At 30.7% G+C, this 27,561-nt stretch overlaps 1 protein-coding gene across 1 annotated transcript; it reads right to left on the reverse strand.

Moving 5' to 3' along the window:
- LOC129223076 (proton-coupled zinc antiporter SLC30A1-like) lies at positions 1–27,561 on the reverse strand. Its single transcript, XM_054857641.1, has 9 exons — positions 27,249–27,561; positions 25,639–25,936; positions 23,378–23,600; positions 17,121–17,291; positions 10,496–10,634; positions 9,608–9,651; positions 7,174–7,256; positions 5,394–5,585; positions 1–210 (listed from the first exon to the last, which is right to left on the reverse strand). Exons 2-9 carry the CDS (start codon positions 25,813–25,815, stop codon positions 1–3), a joined length of 1,239 nt encoding a protein of 412 aa, XP_054713616.1. The 5' UTR covers positions 25,816–25,936; positions 27,249–27,561.

Raw genomic sequence — 27,561 nt, forward strand, 5'->3', positions numbered from 1 at the left:
TTAGAGTTTTTCGATGTGAGTTTTCAAACTGTCTAATGTCCTGTAAACACCATTTACACTGCCTGAAGTCTCTGTGTATCCTTTCTTTTCAGTATTAGTAATAAATGGCTGAATTGGCGGCGGAGGTTTTTTTTCATTAAAAGATCCACAACATGTTTGCTGTACACAGTTTGTAGTCATACAATTTAATACACAGGAACTTTCAGGATGCTGAAAAAAATTGATAACAATTTTGAGTTGTTAAAGTTTGTGTGTGGAATATTTCTTTCTATAAATATCTTTTTAAAGTATCTTCTACTCTATTTCTCTATTTAATTATTCAACAAAAATAGAACAGAATATATTTCTCAGGGTCTTTTAACCAGAAAAATAATCAAAGATTTAATAAGATAGTATTTTCACAGATTTCTGTCAGCATTATTGATGCAAATAGAAAATTTAGCGCACATTCATTGTATACTGTACAATAAATATTTAATTTCATAACTATGCATAATTTTCAAGCATACAGTGAAAAGTTTTCTTCTTTTTTATTTGAAAAAAAAAAAAAAAGAGCAATTGACTTGACATACAGAAAAAAATCTATCACATTATAAGTAGCCTGGTAATGCCATCTTGTATGTAAAATAAGAGGTAAAAATTTATTCAGGGCATACAAAATGGATTTTAACTTGTTTAGCTCATTTGTTTTGAACATTCCAGCAGGAAAAATATCATAGGCATATGAAGTAAAGGATGAAACATGACCCCAAGAAGAAGGAAGTGATTAACGGCAGAAAGTGGAATACAGTCGACTCCCGCTACAACACAATCCAACTTATGCAAAATGGCTATAACGCGATTTTTTCAACAGTAAAGAATTCTTGAGCTAGCATGAATCCCTCACCTGCAACATGAAAATTTTCAGAAGGAAACCGCATTGTGTAAGTTTTTTTTGTAAATGGACCTTCATTCCTTTAGCATCACTGAGAGCAAAAGTACCCACACAGTACTAGTCTTTTATCGCTTATACAAATAACTACTTCTCATTTTCCATTAATTTTTTTCGTTCTAAATGTGAAAGTTAACGAAATATAACGACACCTAAGAGCGCTGGTTAATCTAAAGTTGGTGAAGATAGAAAGAAAAAGAGAACGGTTCTGACAATTAAAGAAAAGGTAAAGCTTCTCGAAAAGCTGAAGCTGAACCAAAAATGCTTCAAAAGGTAGCACAACAATTAGGTATGACGGTATAAGTGAATCTTCCATACGTACAATTAAAAGTCAAGAAAAGGAATTCCATAAAAGTTCACCGAGTAATAGTATCCAAGCAAAATGCAAAAATTATGAAAATGGAAGCTGTTCTTTATTGTAAATTAAAGAAACCAGGAAGAGGGGTAATGCCATAGATGGAAACTTTATATAAGAACTAATGAAGCAACTGTATTTAAGAATATATTAGAACAGCGACTTGATCACACAGCATAAATCATCATCATTTTCACTTCTTAAAGTTATAAATATCATTACTGAATCAAGTGTACAGTACAACTGTAGGGCATTCGTTTTCCTTACTACATGTTGTACGTACGGTACTGGTTTATTTTATATCTTTCTTTCCCATTAGGGCCGTTTCCATGTACACTTTCGACTCCGTAAAAAACCTGCTTTTCACCGCATTAGCGGGTTTTATGTGGAATCTTTCTACTCCTGCTAGCTTCTGGAGTGAAAGCGGTGTTTTTACCCGGAATGCATTACGCAAAACAAGTTCGTCTACTAGCCGCTAAGGGTGCTGAGTAAAAACTTCTTTCTCTGGTACAATGGGAGAACCTCTTTTTACATGGAAACGGGGAATTTTTCAATCGGGTTTTTTTGCAGAGCCAGAGCAGGGATTTACGGAGTAGAAAAGTAAGTTGTGAACGCGGCTAATGATCATTGTTTTTATACATCATAGCAGTATTTTATGTTGGATAAAACGGTTAAAACATTACAAAATGAGATTTCCCTTCATGAGCAGCTTGCATAGATTAACATCATGAACATAAGCTGAAAAATGAAAACATGGTGTATTTTAAGAGAAATATATATATTTTTTAATCTTCAGAATTTAAAAAAAAAAGAAGAAAACAAAATAAAAAAAGCAAATGCATTTAAAAATTCTAGAGGGCTGATTTTTAGAAAACACATTCCATAGAGCAGCAATAACTCACACTAGGGAAGAAAAAAAAATTCAACTAGAATCAATAATAAAAATCAAATTCTAACTGTTTGCAAGGAACAAATTAAATGTGAGAACTTATGTTAGGAATAATGAAAAAAAATGGTGCAGTACTTTAGCGCTCAACTCAGACAAGTGGTCAACATATAGAGGTTGATATATACGGGTCATTCTTCAAAAAGTGTAACTTTTCTGTCACACGCCTTTTACTGTAAAACCTTTAAGAAACAATTCATTTGACAATGCTTTTTAACATCATCAAAATATATCTATTTCAACCTGCCACCAATTTTTTAATAATAATTTTTATTTTAATATATTTTTGGTTCACAACATGTAAATTCTCACCTCCGTGGCATCTCACACACCTGGTGTGGCTGCTTATGTTGCTTAATAACTTGTTCAGTTAAAAGTATATATTTATTATTTATTATTCCTTTCATAAGTGTCTCAAATACTAATTGTTTGAGTATATTTAAATGTTATGTTTTAGTTCGTTTTAGTAAGACAAGGAGTCATGTCACAATAAATTCTCACCTCCATTACCTAAGCATAAAATCCCATTCATCATTAACATGTGATTGTAATGACATCAAATTTTATTTTCTAGGATACAAGGGAGCCCCCTTGTTTATTTTCAACCATAGTTGAAGTTGTGAGATTTTTGTCAAAAAAACAAGAAGATAGATTTTGCTTTAAAAACTTAGTGTGGTTATTCTGACTTCTCACCTCCGTGAACTTGAATGTCAGGGATGTAAATTAATGTAAAAAAAGAACTGAACATGTTTTCATATGCTTAACATGTGCAGATTGTAGCAACGAAGAAAAAAATAATTCCCTGAAAAATGTATCTATTAGGCCTATATTAATGGAAAAGTCCTCACCTCCGTGACAGATTTTATAAATGTCATTATTTTTGAGGTGAAAATAAATGGTGGAGGGGAAATACATGAATATTAGGCATTCTACAAAAATTATAAATTGCCAGTATATTCGCAAATTGACTAAATATTATTTTGTAACACACATTTAACTAAAAGGATAACTAAAAATTAAGCCGCACTTTAATTAAGAGATCTTAATATTAGATTCCCACTAGTCGTTAAAGTAGCTCATTTTTTGCACAATTAACAAAAGTACTACTTTGATATTAAATTGGACTCAATGTTTAAGCATTAAAAGTTTTTTTCTTTTTTTTTTTAACTCTGTGAACTAGGCATTTTTTAATTTTTTTAAAATTTATGAATAAAATAATTGGAACTTAGCTGGGCCATTGTTTATGGTTACTTCTAGTAGGTAACACTTTCATGTAAGAGAGCCATTCCCCAGAAAATGTAATTTTTGAACGCAAATATTTTTCAATTTCGAAACGTTTTGTTTTCCTTTTTTTTCATTCTCACATGAAAGTGTTACCTACTAGAAGTAACCATAAACAATGGCCCAGCTAAGTTCCAATTATTTTACTTATAAATTTAAAAAAAATAAATAAATAAATGCCTTGTTCACGGAAGTTAAAAAAAAAAACTTTTAATGTTTAAAAATCGAAGCCAATTTAATATCAAAGAAGTTACTTTGTTAATTACGCAAACAATCAGCGATTTTAATCATTAGTGGGAATCTAATATTAAGCTCTCTTAATTAAAGTATGGCTTAATAGTTATCCTTTTAGTTCAAATGTGTGTTAAAAAATAGTATTTAGTAAATTTGCGAATATACGGGCAATTTATAATTTTGGTAGAATGCCTTTCTAATATTGATGCATTTCCCCTCCACCATTTATTTTCACCTCAGAAATAATGACATTGATAAAATCTGTCACAGAGGTGAGGAATTTTCCATTAATGTAGGCCTAATGGATACATTTTTCAGGGAAATATTTTTTTTCTTTGTTGCTATAATCTGCACATGTTAACCATATGAAAACATGTTCACTTCTTTTCTTAACAGTAATTCACATCCCTGAACTTCAAGTTCACGAAGGTGCGTGATAACAATAACCACACTTAAGTTTTTCAAACAAAATCTATCTTCTTGTTTTTCCACAAAAATCTCACAACTTCTTTATGGCTGAAAATAAACAAGGGGGCTCCCTTGTATCATGGAAAATAAAATATGATGTCATTACTGTCACATACGTGTTAATGAGAAAATGCGTTTTGCGTTTAGGTAACGGAGATTATGAATGGGATTTTATGCTTAGGTAATGGAAGTGAGAATTTATTGTGTGACATGACTCCTTGCTCTACTAAAACAAACTAAAATACAATATTAAAAAAATTAAATATACTTGAATAATTAGTATTTGAGACACTTCTGAAAGGAATAATAAATAAATAAATACATATTTTTTAATTAAACAAGTTATTAAGCAATAGAAACAGTCACACAAGGTGTGTGACATGTCACCGAGGCGAGAATTCACATGTTGTGAACCAAAAATATACTAAAATAAAAATTATTATTAAAAAAAAGTTGGCAGGTTTAAATAGATATATTTTTGATGAAATTAAAAATCATTGTTAAATGAATTGTTCTTTAAAACCTTAACTGTAAAAGGCGTGTGACAGAAAAGTTACACTTTTTGAAGAATGACCCAAGAATGAAAATAAAAAGAAAACAAAAGGTTTTCAAATATTTGCATTCAAAGGTTACGCTTTCTGGAGAATGACCCATGTATGATACGGAACTAATTCTAAAAGCGACAAAAGCACTAAATTTAGTCAGTTGGTCAACTTACAAGGTTAGCCACCTTTACAGGTTTTACTCTATTTATATTAAATATTTATAAACTTAAATATAAAAGATTTTAAAAATTGTTTTTCAAGAAAAAAAAGCCAAATAAATAACTACTATAAATTTTGATGATAATAGCTGAGCACAATCAATTAATATTTTCAGTATTTTTAGTAAAAATACTGATGTCATTTATTTATATCACACATATCTAAGCATACATTAGAGGCTAAAACTCAGGGCAGGATGGTGGGATTTCCACCACAATTTCTAAGATCCATTCAATAAATAACTGAACTCTTACCAGAGGAAGTTTTTGAATTACTGTTAAATTGCAGAAACTTACTTTTTTGTAACTAATGAATGTACTAACTAACAATTAGTGTACATAAATTTGTACCTAAAACTAAGCACTAAAAATATTATTGGCAAAAAGATATGGAATGAATCACTTCAATACTTACATCATTAACACCAATAAATTCAGGTTGTATAGTTGTTGAATGAATACCCTCGTTGTGAAAAAATTCTTTAACTTTTTCGGCAACTGCCATGTAATCGGACAGACTGCGACAACATATGTGAGCCGAAGCAATTATTCTTTCTCCAGCTAATTGCCACACATGAAATTCATGAACGGACAAAATACCATCAATCTGAAAATAAAATATTTTTTAAACATACAGTTCTAAATTTTCTGCAGAAATTTTAGTTTTATAATTTATTAAAAATATAAGAGATAAAAAAGAGAATATTATTATATTGTTATTGTATAACACAGTAAACATTTCAGTAAAATCAAATGGGGTTGTTTCCAAACTTTTAAAAGTATTTTTTTCTGAAAGAACATGCTTAAAAACATAGGATCAGACCATTTTTTAAATAATTTGTTTAAGTTTAATATTTAAAAAAAAAAAAAAAAAACTTTAATCGGTGCACTTTCAATGTTTATGCTACTGTCCGATGGCATCACAAATGATGAAATGCCATTTTGTGTTGCCTTTCACAGAGCAAAATATTTAATCTGCATCTTTACTCACGTGTATTGACAACTATATGGTTGATAGCAAGCGTAGAGCGCAATTTTAATTCGCTTCTTGATTAGCGGCAAAGTGCATCATCTGTGACGTCATCAAAACCACGCCTTGTTTCAAAAATCGGACATTTAAAATAATTAATTAAAAAATAACTGTTGGAAAAATGAAAGTATTTTCTGGGTCCATGTTTTTTTTTTTTTTTTTTTTTGCTTATTCCATCAATTTCAGTGACAAAAAGTACTGCTTTTGACTGAAGGAAACAATCCCATTGCAAAGCTGACGCTTGAAAATTTCATAGCAAAGCAATGTGTATTTTGTATAGTCAAAGTTATTTATACCTAATTAGAACAGCAACATTTAAGAATTATTTGACACATCCTAGTTGCTTGTTAAACATTCAGTAATTTCAGCAGTTTGCAGGTAACTTATGTCAGACAATCCCAATTTATTTGATACTAAACTCAAACAAGGTTTTTACAACATCAACAATGCATTTAGATGAACCACGTCAGTTTCATTTTCATTAAACTTGAGTCAATTCCAGCACTTTGAAGTTGAATTCATTTTCTTTACTTTTATTTACTTTTTATTTTGAATGAGTTTTAAAGAGCTAATAACATTGAATATTTATTCAAATCACTTCTATAGTTTAAAACAAGTTAATTCCTTCCGGAGATATTCTTTGCATACTTTAATTTGTTGATGAACTCACTGGTTATTTTCTATTGAACAGTACATAACATACTGACATGAGATCAAGGTTTTAAGAACTAATCTGGTACGAAAATTACATCCTGCAATAGTTACAATATCACTTACTTATTTAATTATTCATTTTACTTATTTATTTGCTGAATGAAGGGATGAATAAATTCTAGCTCAGACTAAATATTACTTTGACATAAAATTCTCAGGGCTGTTTCTTCTCCTATTACCTTTGAAAATGCTAGTAGTTACTTCATCTCATCGCACCATGCTAGTTTTAACCAATCATTTACAAGTGCTTAGCTGCATGCTAAAAAGACAATGATTGTTCCTCAAATCAGCTTACTGCAATATTGCAATAATTTTCTGGCATTTACAAAAAGTATTTTATTGAAAATTTATTATGGAAAAATTAAAACAGGAAATAATTTTAAAATATGTTTCATTATTTCAAACAAAATAAAATGAGAACCAAATTCTATAACAACCAAATTAACATTACCTCACGCAATAATTTATTTTGAAGATAGTCTACTTGTATATGTGTTGGCACAGTTTGTAGTAAGATCATTGCAGAGTCTTTCACTAAAATTGAAATGAATAAATTAGATTGAAAGGAATTCCAACAATCCAAAAGACATTTCCGAGACAACATAAAAAAATAGCACCATAAAACTGAACAGGTATAAATCTACAAAAATTACTCATTTATAGAATTTAAAATTTTAAATTTTCTACTCATCACTATGGAAGATCAATCTAAAGTAATGACTTGAACTCAAACGCAAAGTAACTCTAATTAAAGGCAACCTTGCTCAGGTCACTGCACCAATTCAGCACCAGAATTGTTCACCATGTCTGATACTGAAGAAAAGCGCTCTCAAACCTTACATAATTTTTCCTTGCATGTTCAGACATTGTTTAGTTGTCTAGCTTTGTCAATACTTACATTTGAAATATTTTTGCGAAAAACTCACGCCATTAAATGTAAGGTTTATTAAAAGTTTATGACAACCCAATTCACTGCCGAGTAAACTTTCTATTTTACAAGAACAAAAGGAAAAAAAATCATGTAAAAGAACATTAATTTTTTATTAAGTAAAATAATTATAATTTTACATAATACTAAAGGATTACTGCAAGAAAAACAAGCTAATTCTCCAGCATAAAAAAAAGGGATGAATTAATACTACCAACAAACATATTTCTTAACTTTTCAGACAGATCAAATTCTTCCTTTATCAGATCCTACTTCTAATTGGTCAAGCTGTATATCTGCCAAAGTTCCAATATGGTATATGCCATAAAAAAATTAGATTTTTTTTTTTTTTTAAACATTTCATTGATTTTTTTCACAGTAGGTCACTTTTTGCTACTGCCGAATAACATGGTATTTTCCAATTTTTCAGAAGTTGGCAGTTTTCATGTTTTAAAACAGAACAATTGAACACAAATGAACAAGTCCAAGCATGATGCTTCAAACAAAAAAATTGTGCTCCATTGACTGATTTCTGGTATTATTTAAGTGTTGTCTACTGTTTTCTTTCATCAATGTTTTCTTACATTCAGTCTTTGTGTATTTTTCACGTACTACTGATAATCAAATAATTTCTCCACATCTATGCAAAAAAAAAAAAGCATTACTTTGGTGTTCCTCATTTTTTCCCTAAAAGAAGTACAGTAGAGCCTCGATTATCCGAGCTTCGATTAACCGAGCTGATAATGAAGTCTAGTTTTCAAAAAATAATGTCAATTTAAGAAAATGAGGAATTTTCAATTTGAAAATAAAAGTATTTTTCGGAAATGTGTGTGTTTCAATATTTAACTTGAAATTGCTAAAATAATTTGATGGACTTTTTAAAACGTACTACAAGTTATTTTCTATTTTAGTTTCTGTAACTGTAAAACATTTTTTATATGTCTATCTTTTATAAATATTCCATCGTATTTTTAATTAATACAAGTTACGATCCTGATAAGTTTTTATATAAAGTTTCTATTAACTGAGAATTCTGACATCCGAGGCTAGTGCGGTCCCAATTAGCTCAGATAATCGAGGATCTACTGCATGAATAAGCAATTGACTAGGATATACTATAAATAATGTTACGAGCGTCTAAAGCAAAACATAATTTTGAAATGTTAGTAGTGCATTACTCAAATTGGTTATTCCTACAATAACTAATTTAACTACTATTGGTATTTTATTTAGATATTAATTCAGTTTAATTTAAAATTTTACCCATTACTGACATAGGTTATTGCAAACCAGACTGTGATTACTAATCAGTCTTTACCATATACACTATACTACCCTCCAGGGGCACCTGTACCTACCACTAAGCATTGTTTAACCGGTTGGACAGGGCCCTAAGAACAGCTTTATTTTTTATACAGACCAGGAGTTGAGCAACCTCTGATCCAGAACATCCAGAGGTATTGATTTGGAATAAAAACTTGGCTGGAGGACTTTGACCACGAACATATTTAATTTGCCCCAGTCACCATTAAGGAACGCAGAAGATCATCGATCAGCTGGCATCAAACACAGAACCCTCCACTTACGAGTCCAATACCATACCGATCAGGGCAACAGGGTTTTCCTTAACCATATACTTTAAACTGTTAAGTTTCCCTACAATTGAACACTATGCTTAATCTAATAATAGGGGGGGGGGGTGTAGCTTCTCTCATCTAAATGGCGCTGAGAGACAGATACAATGCCTTAGTTTAAATTTTTAACTTACAAATTATACCATTCAATTTTTAACAAAGAAATATTTCCACATTTTAACTCAAAATAAGTTCTCCTGTATAAGCTTTGAAATGCTTTCAGCTTAGATTTAATCTTCAAATTAAAAAAGATGATAAATATTTTTTTTAAGTTTAATCATTTACATAAAACAACACAAATGAAAATATTTTTAAGTACTCACACAAGGGCCATGTAGAATTCATAATTAAAACAACCATGAAAACACTGAAAAGTAAGAAAAACAATTACTATCAATATTCAGAAAAATATATGAGACATAAACAGGCATACTAATTTCATTTACATATTTGTTTTTTTTTCTTTAGTTACTTAAAAAATGTACAAATAATGCTTCACGGTGTTATTTCAGAAATAATTCTAGAAACTTTGAATTAGCCCATTCAATAGTGTTCAATACTTTTAATTTAAAATTAGAGAATAATTATAAATGCATTATGCTTTTTTTTTAAAAAATAATAATACTTTTGAAAAACACACCCAAAAAATTTTTCATGCACAATTTCAAAATTTGAAAGGAAAATAAAATTCAAAAAAAAACTGAAATGCTGAGTGAGGTTCAAGTGCATGTTTATAAAAATTAATGTTGTTTTTTAAAAGAAAATATTTACTTCTATGGTGGCAAGTATAGGGAGAAAAAAAAACAAGAGCAATGACAAACAATTGCATCATAGTATTAAACTTCATATCTTATTAACCTTAAAATCAAAACTTTTATAAACAAAATTTGCTTAATTAAAACATTGAAACTAATAACAAAATAATTATGAAAGGAATAATGCGTGATATAAAAAAATCATGATTTAAAACTCAACATAAATAACAATTGAAAAAAAAACATATTCATGGCTGTGCATAGAAAAGCCTTTTACTTTTCAACATCGAATATTTATATCTAATATAAAAACAAATGATCAACTACAGGTAATAAAAAAATTTGCATTAATAAAAATATTATTTTTCCTTTTTGTGGTAACACTTAGATTTACACAAAACCAAACAAATTCAACAATTTAAATTTAACATTTAAAGAAATAGAAACTCATAATACCTAAGAGCAGGATCAACATAGTATCTGTACTCCCATTCTGTCAGCCAAATAATTAGAGCACTGATGATTACAATAACTGAACCAAGGGCATCTGCTAGCACATGAAGGAATACACCATGCATATTCATTTGACTGCTTGCTGAGGGAAAAAAACTGAGATTAATCAAAATAACATTTGCAAATGGTAAAACAACCACATTCAGATTTTGGAAAAGGGACAGAAATGCTGTCATTAATAAAAATGTAGTATTAATAAGACATGAAAAAATCAATGGTTTTAAAACAAAATGTGATTAAAAATATGATTTCACTGTTAACAAATAAAATGTTTACCTTTGTGAAAACAATTAGGTATGAGTGTTGAATTTTTAATAATTCCAACTATTTATTTACACTTACTACAAAAGTGGTAAGTTTTACACTCCTTCAAAGTCACCCAGCATTGTGTAAAAGCTGTTTCCAACAATGCGGAAGTGATAGGCGCCTGTAGTAGTGCCTGTTCTTGTGATAGTTTGAATCAGGGTGTCAATGATTTAAATCAATTGATTTTTTTAAAATAATCATTGATTTAAATCATTTTTTTTTAAATTCAATTCCAAAAAATGTATTTGAAAAATCTCAATTTCATTGTTTTTGAACCTTAGCTAGCATTAGAGTTCTTATTTCCCTCTTTAAAAAAACAATCCTACTCAACCCCCTCCCCCCCCCCAGATGGTGGAGGGTGCAGTTCAAATAACATATTTATATGCACAACTAGAGCTATATGTTTTGTCTATTACATGAAATGAAGAAAATAAAGGCAGCTGCAGTGCAGGTGTTAGGTAGACAGAATTGAAAGGTGAGTGTGAAGACATGATAGGATGTGTGTGGATATCTTTTTAAGTAAAAGAAAAAGCAAAAACAACCCATATGAATTTGCTATGCTCTGCAATAATAAGCTTAGGATCATTCCTTATCAGTTAATGAAATGGAATACAGTTCCAAAAAAAAAAAGAGAGGTGGAGGGAATCCATTCTAGCGTGTGTGGCGCCTAATAGAAGGAAATAATAGCAGACAGCTTTTGAAGTAGAGACTAGAAAGGATTATTTTCAGCTCTGCTCCTGACAAACTTTTTTTTGTTCCTTGCTGGAGAAAAGCATTCTGCATTTTTAAAGTATGACTTCCTTTCCCATCCTTCACGTATACGTAAAGTGGACATATCTGTAGCAATTACTTTTTAACATTTGATATCTGTTAAATATAAATACTTGAATTGTTGCAAAAGCAATTATTTCTTAATTAAGTATTAATTTCTAACTATAAAAATGTCAGCTGGAAGGAAAAAAGATCTAATTTGGTTGTACTTTAATGATAAATCTGAAGTAGGTAAAAAAGGAAGCAGAGCAACTTGTAAAAAATGTGGTAAAGAAATGCAAGGTCTGGTTGCAAGATTAAAAAATCACTTTATTACTTGTGCAAATGAAGATAAAGAAGTAGATGATCCACAACAACTGCCTTCTGGGGGTAAGTGTTAATGTTTAATTATTACAGTGTTGCAAAAAATTAAATTGTAAACAAGAATGTTTCGAGAAAGTAGTTTAATGTCAAATGTAAATTATTGCACCCGTATGGAAAAAAATCAGGAATGTTTTACCGTGTTTTTTTAAAAGACAAGAAAACAAATTGTTATACTGCCACAATAAGGTAAATGGAAGCAACTGCAAATTTTTCATTTTATGAATTTTTGCCAACTATTGTACTTAAGCTTTATTGTATGAGCTTGCTTACTTGGTTTCAGCTGAAAATAAAGCATAAGAAGAAAAGTTGATTCTCTCTCTTGTAATTATGGAATCTCTCGAAACATATTTCTTCAAATATTTCAAACCCTACATTTAGTTCTGCAGATAATACCCTTTATCTTCTCACAATAGTATAAATATATTTAGGGTTAGAAATGTGAAAATTTCATTCATGTACAAGAAAGTTTTGTTTGTACATTGGTATTTTTTACAAATAAAAAAAAAGCCAGAATAAGGTATGTTTAATATTTATTTATTATTAAACTTTTAAAGTCAAATTAAAATCGAAAGAATGGTAAGGTTTTCTCCTGCTTTTTTACCACTCTCAGAATACAGTGAGGTACTTAATAACTTGTAACATTCATTTTATTCAATATTATGATAGGTAATAATCATAGTTTAAGCAAGGACACTCTCGCACACACACAAACTAGTATGTTGTGGCCATCACGAAACTTTCTTCTATATTTTTCCTTTTTCTGATCCCTCCCCATGCTTGACGAGGAAGCAATATTCCCAACAAAAACAAAATTACACATGCAAAAACTTGACGACTATCCCAATGTCTGAATTATTGCAAAAGCAAAGCAAAGAGCGAAAATTGAAAGTTATTTTAAAAGCCTTGCTTGAATTAATTACAAATATTTTATTTGTTAACAAACATAAGATGGCAACAGTTAAAAATTTTAAATCATTGAGATAATATTTCCTATCATTTCCATACAATTAAAATCACGAGAAATACGCAGACGACAATTTATTACGATTTATCTTTCTTATTGTTGCATTAATAAAAATATTTTTATTCGCAAAAAAAAAAAAAAAAATCAACACCTCTTGGAGCGATCGGCGTTAAAATAGAACCAAAGCCTGTTTACATATGGATTCACATATATTCCAAATTTCAACCAGAACGTAGCATTACTTCTTGACATAGGGCACTCAAAATGGAAAAAAAGAACGGGTGATTGCGCTACCCCCCTTTTAGCTGTTGACACAAAACTAAAATCAGTTCTTATACCCACTAAGGGCTACTTGCCGATAAATTTTTCTTTCATTCCGTTCATTATTTCTTGAGATACAGCAGTCACAATTGACGACAAAAAACGTTCTACAGCTCAACCCCCGTTTGAGTTATTGACACCAAAATTGAATCAGCACCTGTTCCTGTTAATACCAACATATGGACCAAATTTTGTTTGATTCCGCCAGTAACTTCCTGAGGAATAGCAAGCACGCGTAACTCGAAAAACGTCCCATTGCTCCACCCCCCTTGGAGGAATTCGCGCCAAAAACTAATGGGCACAAGTTCACAAAGGGGCACATATGTGTACTAAATTTCGTTGGATTTCATGCGGTAGTTTTTGTTGTAGAGCGGCCACAAAAAACTGGTCACACACAGACGTGACACACATACATACACACACACATACATACATACACACACACATACACACAGACAGACAGACATTTTCCAAAAATGGTCGAAATGGACTCAGCACACCTCAAAACGTTCGAATCCGTCAAAATTCGAAATTCGAAAATTTGCACGAATCCAATACTTTCTTCTATATATTAGATATAGAAGAAAGTAAAAAGAAAGAAAAATTTTAAAAATCAGTATACGTTTCATAGGTCTTTTAAACACCATCTATTGATGTAAACGGAAGAAAGAATTTATTCACAATAATGAGAATACATTTAAAAAAAATAATAAGTTTTTATTCCAGACAGCCATTGTAAGTGTCAACGTTTTAACGTTTTTGTTAATTAATTAATAAATTTAAACATTGGATGGTTATTTCTCCCAAATGATTAATATTTATTTTAACCTATTGTTGAGTGAGAACTGAAATAAATATTTAACCCATTGCGAAAGGACAATAAGAAAGCCAGCTCTGCAATTTGTAATGAAATGCCCTACTGTGATGTGTCAATTGAGAATAGATAAAACGTAGAGAGAGAGATTGAAGCCTTCATTTCTTGAAAACAATGATTTTTGGGCCCATGATATATTTCAAACTAAAGTACTAGAAGGTTTATGCAAAACGTGTGTTCTGTCGGCGTAGTAGAACCATGTGACCGGATCGGCGCTTTAGGTTTTCCTAACCAAATGATCAGAAAGTACCGTACCTAGCAACATTTTTTTTCACGGCTCAAATCCATCTGAGTTTTAGCACCAATGTCAAGAATACTGTAAGGATTATCTAACATACTAACATTATTAATGGAAAAGATGATGGAATTTAAAGATGAAATAAATTTTATTTTCCTCCAGATAAATTACAACAGGATAGTTCTGTAGACAAAAAATCAGTACAGTGGAAGATCTTTATTTTTGGTGGAAAGAACAAATTAGGCAATATATTAAGTTTAAAAAATTTTCGTTCAAAAGATCGGACGGCTAATCGGTCAGAGTTGGCTTCGCTCAGTGATTGGCTGGATTACAATAACGTGGTGGCTTGGTGACTTTGGCCATAAACAATAGATTTGCGTGATCATTTGTTTATATTGTAAAGCTACTATTAATGTAATTTATGTAATTTAATGTATTTTTTTGTTTATTTGGCAAAATATTTCAAATTGCAATTTTTTTTTTTTTTTTTTTTAAAGAGTGTTTAGTCATTTTAGTTGAATAATGTGTTTATTTTACATTGGAGGAGGGGGAGGGATGAATGATTTTCGCCTCTTCAGAGAACTGTATCTACCTTTATCATTTTCCTAAACGAAATCCTTTCAATTGTTTTATTCTTTTCCATATGGGGGATGTTGCAGCGGGATTTCCCGTTTGTTCTGGATGAGCAGTTAGATTTTTACACTTAATATCTGAGGATGCTTTTTGTCCTTTGAGTATGGGTGAAGGAACAAACCATCAAGTATGGGGGAAAAAATATTTAATAAAACAACTGCTCAGTGGTCATTAGATAAATCAAGTTGTAATAAATATATGCATTCTGACACCATAGCTGCTTAAAACATTTTTTTTTACTTATTTGTTTCAACAAAACGGTTCAAACACTTGATACTTTATTGAAATTTTTTAACTATTCAATTTACAAAGTTTGAACAGAACAACGTCTGTCGGGTCCTCTAGTTTTTGTATAAGATGTGAATAAATGTCACTATTAAAAATCCAACCCTAGTACAAATAACATTAAAATGAAAAAGTTCAATTAGATTTAGACTTTCTGAAGATACTCTTTCTCAATGCAAAAATGAGTGTCAAGATGAAAATATATCCAACAAAACCGAAAGACATGAAAAAGATAAAATGTCAGACATGGGCGCCAATATGCAAAATTGTAAGGGGGTGCTCAGATTTTTTAACCATAGGTTTAGCAGGTTTTTTCCCCGTGGAAGTCGATTTTAGGACATATTAGAGTCATTAAAATTTGACATTTTTAATAATTTATTCAATTATGGCTGGAGAAGAAATGTTTTTACATTTATGCAAAGAAAAAAAATACTAAAAGCAAGGAAATTCTAATTTTAAGGGGGGGGGGGGGCTCGACCCCCCTATCCATATGGGCGCCCTTGATGTCAGATATCTTTTAATCTATAAGGCTCATTTTTTACATTTAAAAAGGTTTTTTTTTTGTGTGTGTGTGTGACGATGAAACACTTGTTTGTTGGCAATTCTAATTGCTAAGTGTAGAGTTTTAATGCTGTGATTTGCAAACATAAAATACACATATGCTTGAGCATTTCAAAATGATTTTCAACTGGGAGGCAGTTTTAGGTTAGGCTCTATAGCTTAAATTCTGACTACTGTTTCTCTCTCCCTCTCTCTTTTTCCTTTTTTTTTTTTTAAATTTAATCTCCAGCTGTCTTTGCCAATAATAGAGCTTCGAGAAAAAAAGGCATTTTTTTTCCAATATCAGCAATCATATAATTGGGAAAATATATGTACAAGGAACAAGTTTTCTAGGAATTCCACCAACTCGGAAACCGGGGGAGAGGAGATACAGTTGAACAGTGAAAAAGCTTTCTAAGCTTTTACTTTCGAGTTGTCGAGTTATTTTGTTGTGTTCTCTGAGTTTCTTCCCCACTAATGTTTAAATTATATTCCGTTCTGGAAAAAGAAAGACTCTTATCACTTTTGAATGGAAAACGTTAATCGATAACTTCCATCCCTAAAAGTATGGATGAACTTGCTATTGGTATAATTATTAAACCTAGTAAAACGTGTAATCACAACATGTCTTGCTGTGAAACGTTCAGCAGTACAATGCAAAAGAATTGATTAAATCTCTGACTTTGTTCCAACAACTTACTTTTATAATTGTTATCAAAACCTCTGCATCTCGAAATCTCCGTATCTAGTATTTTTCTTTTGTCCCGTGAACTTTGAGATTAACAGGTAAGACAAAACAAAATTTTCAATTTTGTTTAAAACTAAAATAATGATTGTTGTTGAGTCATTACTGTGAAATTTACATTTAATTCAAAATGGTTATTGTCTATAGATGATCTGTCATAAAAATGGAAAAATAAATGAACCCGTTTGGAAAATGTCCGGTGATGATCATGATTGATACTTGCTTCTTGTCATACATTTATTTTTAGTATATTTAGAAAACAATAACTGAGGCTCTTGAATGAATATCAATCTTACATATTTTGCCATCATCATGACATGAGTTAGCTTTCTGTTTTTTTTTTTTTTTTTTTTTTTTGTAAACATTTTTAAAGAAAATTTGTATTCAATCAACTTTAAAATAGAATGTCTCAGGCTCTTTACTAGTAATTAATTATCCCCCCCCCCACACACACAAAAAAAGGTTTTTACGTAATATTTGAAAGTAAAATGTAAAAACAGTATTTATTGTTTTCAAAAACAAACTTACAATCATGCTTTGCGGATTGTTTCTCTGCTGCTGCTTGATTATTTGGAACAGGCACTTGGAAATTTCCCTTATTGTCGTTAATGTCACCTTCAGATAGCACATCCTCCAGTGTTGGTAAGTTATGCTTGTCATGATGACTATGACCTCCATGGCTATGCCCATGTCCATGACCTAAACATAAATAAATGGCATTAATCTTCAAATAAAATTATAACATGTTTTGAAATAAAAACATTGCATAGGTCACCGTTAAAAGTATATAATGCAGTTACTTTATAGAATACCTAGTTATTCCATGAAATAACTGACCGTATCTGTTAAAGTGTGTAATATGTTATTAATTTGACATTAACTAGTTATTCTATGGAATAACTAGGTATTCTATAAATTAACTAATGAGAGATAGTTAAAGTGTAAAATAAACAATTTATCCAAAATGAAATAACTAGGTATTCTATAAATAAACTAATGATACAGAGTTAAAATAAAAAAGAAGCAACTTATTTAATTTATGCAGTGTATAAATGGTATTTATGGAAACATACCATAAAATCATTTGTTACAACAAGGATTACTAAAATGACACTTAGAATTACAAATAACATTATTTATAAAACAAAATACAAATACAAAAGTGATAACCAGCAACAGGTTCTGGGCCCAGCTAGACTGGTCCTAGTCAATTTACAATCCCCAGTGAAGATCAATGGCCCTCTTAAAACTATCTTCTCCCATGCTCATTACCACCTCTTCAGTTAAGCTGTTCCAAGGTTCCACTACCCTGCTATAATAATAACTTTTCCTAATATCCGTGTTAGCCTGAGATTTAAATAGCTTAAAACAATGATCCCTTGTCCTGTTTTCAGTGCTAAACTTCAGCTCTGTAACATCTTTCATTTTAATAAATTTAAACAACTGAATCATGTCCCCTCGGTCTCTTCTTTGCTCAAGACTGTACATTTTTAGCCTTCTAAGCCTGGAATCATAGTCTAAATGAGAAAGTCCATTTATTAGCCTTGTAGCCCGCCTTTGAACCCTTTCCAATACATTAATATCTTTCTTAAGATAAGGAGACCAAAACTGAACAGCATACTCCAAATGAGGTCTTACCAAACTTCTACGTAAGGGCAGAAGAACTTCCTTAGATTTGTTTGAAATAGATTTATTGATAAAAACATTTTTTGTTGACACACTGGGTTTTACATGAACATTTTGATGGTAAAACAGGGGTGGAAGGTAAATGTATCTGTCGTGCAAGATATATGATATAGATTATTTTACACTTTTAACAGGCTGTAGATCGTTATTCTATGAAATAACTAGTTAAACCATGAAGTACAAGAGAGTTTTACACTTTAACGCAGATATGATCAGCTATTCCATGAAATAACTAGGTATTCTATAAAATAACGAATTTCATACTTTAACTGTAATATATATATATTTTATTAACACGTTTGAAGAATTAATACAACAACTTTATTAGAAAGTAAAATTATACAAAAAAGCTATTAAAAAAGCATGAGAAGCCTTTTGCTTTACAATAATATAAATACAGACTTTTTGTCATTCTATATTCAAAAATACATTAAGCTGATTTTATTATTTTTATTTCCATTTGTTGTGTTTCACGACATGTAGGCTGTAAAATATATCTTTCCCAATATTTTTAATGGTATAAAGATAAGATTCTCAATAAAGAATATTCTAAAATTAATCAAATACGTACCCCTTTATTTAATTTTATTATTTTATTTTTGGCAAAAAGAGGGGGATGAAAATTTAATTTTTGTCAGTTTTAAAACAATATTTTAAAATATATTTCTTGCAAAGTTCTGACATGTAAAATTTGTATTCTTGTTATATAAATAAGCAGTATGTAAGTGCATAGGTAAAAATTGTGTTTTTGTTAACTATAACACTTAGAGAATGTCTAAGTTTTAGCAGTAATAACTTATTTAAATAGGATACAGGCTAGTAGACCTCTATTTGCATCTCATGCACCCCCAATTTTTTCTTTCATTGACATTGAAACCAGATAAATTTTTTTGCTTAAATTTTAAATTTTCTCCAATAGCCTTAGAGTTACAGTTAAACCTGTGTAAGTTGAACACTTGCTGTGCATGACTTTAGTGGCCAACTTATACAGGTTGAATTACATGATGTAGATCTAATTCTGTGCCTGAAAATAGCAGTCAACTTAGATAGCTGGTCAACTTTACAGGTTTTACTGTACCACAAAAGTCCCAGCAGAAACTTTCTATTCTGTCTGCGACACTATTTTGGGCAGTTGAAAATAATCTACAGTATTTTTATTAGTTTTATTTTAAGTTTTCATAAAGTACACAAGTCCCTTGTAAAGGTTAAGACTCGGAAATTTTCTAACTGGCCAGTGGCCACTAGACCCGAAAAACTTAGTGGTCACCACTGTCGCTGACTTTTAAAGTATAAAAGGGGGAGGGGGCAATTTTCACTACTTTTATAAAAATAAATAGAACGATGAAAAACAATTATCCAATACATATTCATTTAAAAATGGAAAATTTAAGTTAGTATAGGTTTTTGACTACATTTTTTTTTCAAAAAATGAATAAATAAATTAGTAAATTTACTAATTTATTTATTCATTTTGACTCTTTTATGAGAAGTTGGCAGGAAACTGTATTTTAGACGAATGTTTTAGTGTATGGCAAAGCTTCCAAAGCAATGAGGATCAAATACAATTGTGCAGATAATAATTCACTTTTTTCATGAAAATAATTTAAAAAAAAAAACAAAAAAAAACATGATTTATAGTACATTTTATGTTATCTTTAATAGTTTGTATTGAGGTTCATATCTAATTCTGTTTTCGTAAACTTAGGCAAGTAATAGTCTTGTTTATTTCCATCTTGCGAATGACCAAACATGGCGTCCAAGCGAAAAATTCATCATTATAAATAGATTTTTGAGTTTGTTAGATAAAAGTGGCAATAGATTCGAAATCTTTAAAAAACTACGATTAATATGAAATAGTCAGTTTTTAGCACATTAGCCTCTAAAGCAATGAAGATAAGAGTATATTCTAAAGATAAAATTTTGCATTTCTCAAGACAATAATCAAGAATTACGCGAAAAAAATGGCACATTTTGCATAATTTTCAACAGTTTTCACTGCAATAACATCCAATTTCGTATATGAAAACATAGGCACTTAAAGAGTCTTGTGTACCAACATCTTGGGAATGACCAAACATGGCGACAACGCCAAACATTAAGGTATAAATTTTTGAAATTGTTGTAAAAAAATAATTTAAAAATAAAAATCCTCATGAGACTACACTTTAGTTGGAAAAGTTTTTAGCGCTTTTGCGTCCAAAGCAATAGGGATAGCGTGAAATTTTATATATCAAATTTTTCATTTCTCAAAAAAAAAAAAAATGTTTTAAAAAATCAGAAGAAAAAAAAAAGATTTGCAGCACATTTTAAGTTTTTTTCATTAGTTTTCAGTTAAATAAAACATCCAATTCTGATTTGTTTTTGAATACTTTGGCACTTATAAGAATCTTATCTATACTTCGATCTTGTGAATGACAAAATATGTTTCTACACTGCTTGACAATTGCTAAGGAACAATTACGTTTTTTATAATAGTTAAGAATAGATAATGATTAAAGAAACAGAATGAAGTATATAGTTAGTAGGGAGGATGTGCCTTATTTATAAGTACAAAATAATACAGATATTACTACATCAATGAAGTAAAAACTTAAAAATAAAAAAAAAATCCCACTTAGATGGTTTTCAAACAACCGCAAAAAATGGTCTAGGTCAGAATGATGGAGACATGAGTGCCTTAATATGATATATGATTATTAGGGGCACTAATGCACATTTTACTTGTGTTTTCCAAACTCCTCACTAATTATTGAGGACTGCTTGGGGATATTTTCCCACAACTCTCTCAAGGCGGATTTGAGTTCTTGTACTGTTCTGGGAGGGACGGCTCCTTGCGTAACACGTCTGCCAAGAACCTCCCAGATAAGTTCAATTGTATTTAAGCCGGGAAAGTAAGCAGGCCACTGCATACGGAGAATGTTTTCACTTTGCAGTGTGTGTCCGACACCTCAATGCTTCTGTGTGGCCGTGTATCGTCGTCCGTAAAGAGAAAGCCTGGATCTACGGCCCCCTAAAAAGACGAACATGATCCAGCATAACTTCTCTGCAATACATTTGCGACGTAACACTTTCTTGTTCAAAAATGTGAAGTGGTGTTCTGCCAGTGTGCATGATGCCTGCCCATACCATCACGCCTGGGTCGTACCGATCACGTTCACAAACAAATTTTTGTGCATAACGTGTTTCATGCTCTCTCCACAGTAGTTGGTGACCAGAATCACTTGTCACACTGAAACGAGATTCGTCAGAGAACATCACTCTAGACCAATTTTGACGATCCTGACCAACATGTTCCTTACACCAGCGTAATCCCTATCAACGATGGCGTGGTTGCACTTGGATGCAACGTACGGACTTCCGTGCATACAAACCAACATTATTAACTCGCCATGAGATGATTCTTGCAGAAACACGCGTACCGGTAGCGGTTGTAAGATTTGCAGCTATCTGTCCAGGAGTCAAATTTCTGTTCCTTTTTGCCACAAGGGCCACATAGCGATCCTCTGAAGGTGTGGTGTTCCTACCACGAACACCAGCATGCTTTTGCAAAACATTTCCTCTTTCAGCGGCCTTCTTTAATCGGGAGATGGCACTTTTTGATACACTCACTGCAGCAGCCACAGTGGTGACACTTTAACCTGCTTCCAGTTGTCCAACCGTTCGTCCACGATCGTAGATACTCAAATGATGTCTTGCTGACATTTTACTCTTAAATATTTCAAGAACCAAACAGAATTTCAGAGAAAAACCTTTTTTAACATCCATCACTATTTTTGTAAAAAAACCAAACAGCGTGAATTTTCATACAAATTTTGAGTGTGTATGCACTGTCTTTTATACAGATAACGAGTCTTGATCTACCATGCCATCTGAACTTAATTTATTTCCATTGGCTGGTTGAGGTACAAATTTGCATAAATCACTTGTTCCTTAGCAATTGTCAAGCAGTGTAGCTGAAATGCTGAAGCATCCATCATATTTCCGGTCAAAAAACGATCTTTGCCAAAAATTTTACTTTTTTTTTAATTTAATTATTTTTTCTTTCTTTCCATTTGTTTTTTTTTTTTTTTGGTAAAGTTATCTGCAGGCCACTCTGAAAAATCTGCGACGCACATCTCACAGTTTCTGCTACCGGGATAAAAGTCAAAGTAATTAAATGAGACATTGACATAGGAGTAAATCAAAAACCGTATCTACTTGATTACTTCTTCCAAATAGCAAAGTTCAAATGCGTGAAAATTTTATTTTGGCAGAATTCAACTTTACTTATAAAATGTTTTAGAGAGTTTTTCTCATCACTCATAAACAAATATTTTATAGAAAGATAACATTGAGTAGATTTTACAGCTCTAAAAAAATTTTGGAATTTGAGACTTATTTCCTTTACTATACCAAATTCTGAAATAGAAAGTTAACTTGAAAAAGAAATGAATGCACTATTAATGAAGTAAAAAGCAGAAAGCTTTTACATCACAACATGCAAATTAAATTGTATTAACTTATCTAATGGTTAAAGTGTGCATTGAACCACCAATCATCTGTAGAGCTTGAAAATAAAAATAAAAAAAACAATTACATTATCTGATGGCTGCAGCTTTTCCAAACAAGAAAAAGAAATCCAAAAATCAATAATGTATTAATTGTGCATTACAAGAAAAATTTGTGGTATATTATAATTCTGCAATAGATAGAATGCTAAACAAGCATATCAAGTTTTTTTTTTTTTTGTTTTTTTTTTTTTTGTTTTTTTTTTTTTTTTTTTTTTTTGTTTTTTTGAGAGAGAAAGAGAAAGAGTATTAAAAACACATGGTTTGCAACCCATCTAATTTTCAAATTAAGAATAGAGTTATAGTAGGGGACATGAAGAGAGAGAGAGAGTAACCCTTCTTTCCTTAAAGCAAGTGGATAATTGTTTTCTACAACTATAACACATGAGAAAGAAGATTTCTGTTCATTTTAAACTTATTTACAATACTATTTTTTTAAAAATCCAAGTTTTTAAATTTTCAGTGAAAATTCAAAACTTACATTCACACAGAAAATTGGAGTTCAGTGTATCATGAAAATGTCATTTTCTACAAGCAATGTTATGGTCTTACCATGAAACAGAAAAAGGCCAATGACATTAACTGCAAGTCCAAAGGCTCCAACATAAAGAATCAATACTGGATCATGTATTTCTTCTGGTGTATAAAACCTTTTCAATGACTCCACAAATATAGAAAAGCATAAAGCTACTAGAAATACTGCATTGACTAAGGCTCCTAGTACTTCAGCTCTGGCCCAACCAAAAGTGCTTTTTGACCATCTTTTAGGAGACATCTAAAACAAATATAAAATTGCAATTATTTGCATAACATAAAAAAATGTCTAAAGTTAAAAACCTTGTATTGCACAATATTAAAAATTAAGTTTAAAGGTAATTTCTAAATTTAAAAAAAAGGAAGAAATACAAAGAATGTAGGTCTACTTCTTGAGTGTTTTTAAATATCTACTGTCAATCTATTGAAAATTAATAGAGCACTTAACTGTTAAAGCTACTAATATACAATCAGACCTCAATATAAGGTCATCCCTCGGGACTTCACGAAACTGACCTTATAAGCGGAGTGACCTTATAACCGATTCATATATTTATTGATAAATAAACATGTATACATTAGTTCTTTTCAAAATTTAATACGTTAAAAAATATCAGTTAATTAGGTTATAATAGTTTAATCAATTTGAACCAATTGAAATTTTTGGAATCAATAAGAAATTTTGAAAGGATTTTTTAAAACTTTCATTTAGAATAAAGCTGCATATATCTATCCCCAAGAGATGAACTGATGTGCAACTTACCTTACTTAAAATTATCATTAATACAGTACTGATACATTTTTTCTTTAATTTAAGCACAATAGTTTCTAATTTTTTTTCTGAAAATTTCCTTTGGTTTCTCATGACTGGTAAAAAAGTGCTATATGTACAGATACACACTAAGTGCACGCCTTACTGCTTCTTATTTTAGTACCACTGTCGTAATACTCACTTGCCACTACATTCTGTGCTCTAGATGCTACGTTAATAGGAAAAACGACTTTTCATTTTTTAAGTTCCATGTATCGCTGTAAATTCTTGGAAGTGAATCTGTTAGGCACTAAAATCATTCAAAGAAATCCGACAAAAGTGACCTTATAAGTGATTAATGTATTATGACATGACCATATATCCGATAATACATGACATAGAATTCCTATTCAGTGAGTCGGGACTTTAGAAAGGTGATCTTATAAGCAGGTGACTTTAAATCGAGATCTGACTGTATTTTTATTTTCTAGCATTTCTTAAAGAGCCTTTGATTTTGTCACTTTTGCACAACGAATGTCATACTAACACTTGTGTTGATCAGATCCTGATGCTTGCGGACTATCCACCTTTTTTGAGATATCTTGCTTTATCTACTAGTTTGTTGGCTCTCTCAGTTTCAATGAGATGACATCTGCCTCCAGCTCAGTTATTCACTATTCCAGACTGAAGAGTTCTAATTAAAAATGAAACTGCAGTCTCTGGATGTGATAACTGGCCTATCTGGTGTATTGCAGGTATTCTGCCTTAGCCCTCTGGCTTGGGGGGCGGTAACTACTGCCATTACATTGTTGTTCAAACATATTTAATCACCTCTTATAATTTTTCTTTGTTTTATTCCTGTCCAAGACCTAATGGTTACATTGGCAAGTAAGGGAATATCCTGCGCCCGTAAAACTGTCCCTTTTAAAACTAAAATTTTGACTATTTGTGAAGAAAAAAAACTTTGCTTTTGCCTGCTTTTGTTTGATATTGGGAAACCATTTAAAAACTGCATAGATTATGATTGACTATAGTTAAAAATAGACTCAAAATTACTTCTGATTGAGCAAGCATTCAGGATTTCTTTTTTAATACCCGATTAGTTATCCACAAACAAATAGTACAATTAATTTTACCTTTCTCTTTTTCCTCTCAATAATCAACTGTTGTTTTGTTTAACGTTTCGTTCAATAATTTAAAAAATATTTTAGATTTGACAGCTTTCTCTTCTACAAATTTTTATATCTAGGACAATATGTCTAGAATTTTTTAACAAAAACTGATTCATATGACGAAGAGGAGAAAAAAAGATTGCCAAGAGAGAGAAAAAAAGTACAAATTTACTTTGGATAACAGACGATGCTTGATTTAATAAATTCAAAACTTTTCCTATTTTATAAAAAGAAAATCCTGAAAACAGGAACTTTTAGTTTTACAAGTTGATAACAACATTGTTGTGAAACCTTATGCAATTAACAAAATTAAATGTAAAAAAGTTCAAAATATTAAATTTTAGTAAAATACTTACTTTAACTGATAAGAAGGCTATTACAAGAGCTATCACATCTGATAACATGTGAAAAGAGTCTGCAACTAATGCCATAGAATTTGTGATGTAACCAACACTGATTTCAACCAGAAAGTAGCCGGCCGTAAGTACAAACATACTGGAGAGGCGACATTTTTTCCCTGAGTATCTTCCCATTTTTGTCTGATGAGATTTGACGAGAACAACAAAAGAATTTTATTTGACTAGAGTTAGCTCTTATGAGCAACAAACATTAGGTTATTTACAAGAAGTCCAATTGTTGACCATGGTGTTGAGCCTGAAAAAATATATATTATAAACTTGTGGAATTCATACATAACTTTGCATTTCAGCAAACAATTGTAAAAATAATGATACATCAAAATTATTTCACAAATAACAATTTAATAAAACACGAAAGCTTTTAATATTTTAACAAATAACGAATAAATAACTTTGTGCTTGAAAACTAAGTAAATGAATTACCAACATTTTGATGAACAAAAATTGCAAATTACTGCAGATACGTGTTTTGGTATTACAAGGAACCCCTTTTTCAATGCAAAGAAGTGTGAGCTTTTGGATGAATAGTCATCCAATGAAAAAAGTGATTTTTTACTGATAAAATAATTTTTCACTGATTACTGAGAGAAGTCTATGCAGTAATTTGCGATTTTTGTGAATAAAAACATTGGTAGTTCATTTATTTAATTTAAATATTTTGTTGCAAAAAATAAATACCAAAAATTTTCAGTTTTTGCAAACATTTCAGGGCCGTAACCAGACTTATGTTTCAAGGAGCGTTTTCCAAACATATTTTTCCTAAAATCTATATGATCATTTAAATTTGATTTCATTTATTCTATTGAATTTTATTAGAATAGGTAATTTAAAGCAAAGTAAACGATGATACATCTATTGATTGAAGAATAAAATCTGATGTGTATGCTAGATACTATTTAATTTCATCAAATAACCAATGTGTTTTCATGCCTCAAAAGAACAGGTGTGCATACTCATTCAAAGTAATACAAAAACTAATGCTTTTATTAATAAAAATATGTTAGACACAGAGTTAGGCCCATACAAATTTAAAGATCTTTGAAGTTTTTGTTAGCATGAGGTTTCAAAAATTTGAGGGAAAAATCCTAAATAATTTTGCAAGAAATGATTTTCAAATTATTACAATAAAATCAATAAGACTACAGGTGTAAATACTGCACTGAGTGTGCACAATTTTCAATAACAATTGAAATAAAAATAATAATAAACAAAATCATAACAATAATTGCTTCAATCTGAATTTTAAGCACATAAAAAATTAAATTTACTGCACCAGTTCGTTTTAATTTTTAAATTAATAGAAAATAAAGGGCTCGATTATGCGTAATACTATTCACATTAAAGAAAGAGGAACAATATAGGTCATAGGTCAAAACATATTTCAAGAACTCCAATTCTTTGATTCCAAAATGCATTGAATTATAAATTCGAGAAAATTATAAAAAATTAAAAAAGAGCCTAATGAAAAAAAAAAAAAAGAACATAAAGGCAACTTTGTGATGAAAAGGAAAAAAGATCACAAAAGAACAAAAATAAATTTGCATTACCGTTTACCAGCAACAACTGTTATCCATCACGTAATTCGGAAGAAGAGGATCAGATCTTAAAAATCCCAACTCCGGTGATCGGATCATATAAAGATGAAGAAATATGACAATCGGATATTCGCTTTCTTCAAAAATTCAATAAATAAGCGGGCACCAGCGGGACCGAGGAACATTCAGACACAAAAGCACCACGTGTTATCTGATTCCGTTTATTAAATTAATGTATATCCTAATGAGCGATTGGAATACTAGATCACGGGCGAGTATCGTTCCCATTAACGACGGATATTTCATTGCTGCATCAACCTCATTT

Source organism: Uloborus diversus, chromosome 5, assembly GCF_026930045.1.
Source record: "Uloborus diversus isolate 005 chromosome 5, Udiv.v.3.1, whole genome shotgun sequence".
Lineage (NCBI taxonomy): Eukaryota > Metazoa > Arthropoda > Arachnida > Araneae > Uloboridae > Uloborus > Uloborus diversus.

Excerpts from the sequence above, each read along its gene's own strand:
- LOC129223076 (XM_054857641.1), bottom strand. The coding sequence starts at position 25,815 with ATGGGAAGATACTCAGGGAAAAAATGTCGCCTCTCCAGTATGTTTGTA. Across the intron at positions 17,292-23,377 it reads TGGCCTTTTTCTGTTTCATG|GTCATGGACATGGGCATAGC; the intron begins GTAAGACCATAA and ends ATTTATGTTTAG. Across the intron at positions 10,635-17,120 it reads ACAATCCGCAAAGCATGATT|CAAGCAGTCAAATGAATATG; the intron begins GTAAGTTTGTTT and ends TTTTTCCCTCAG.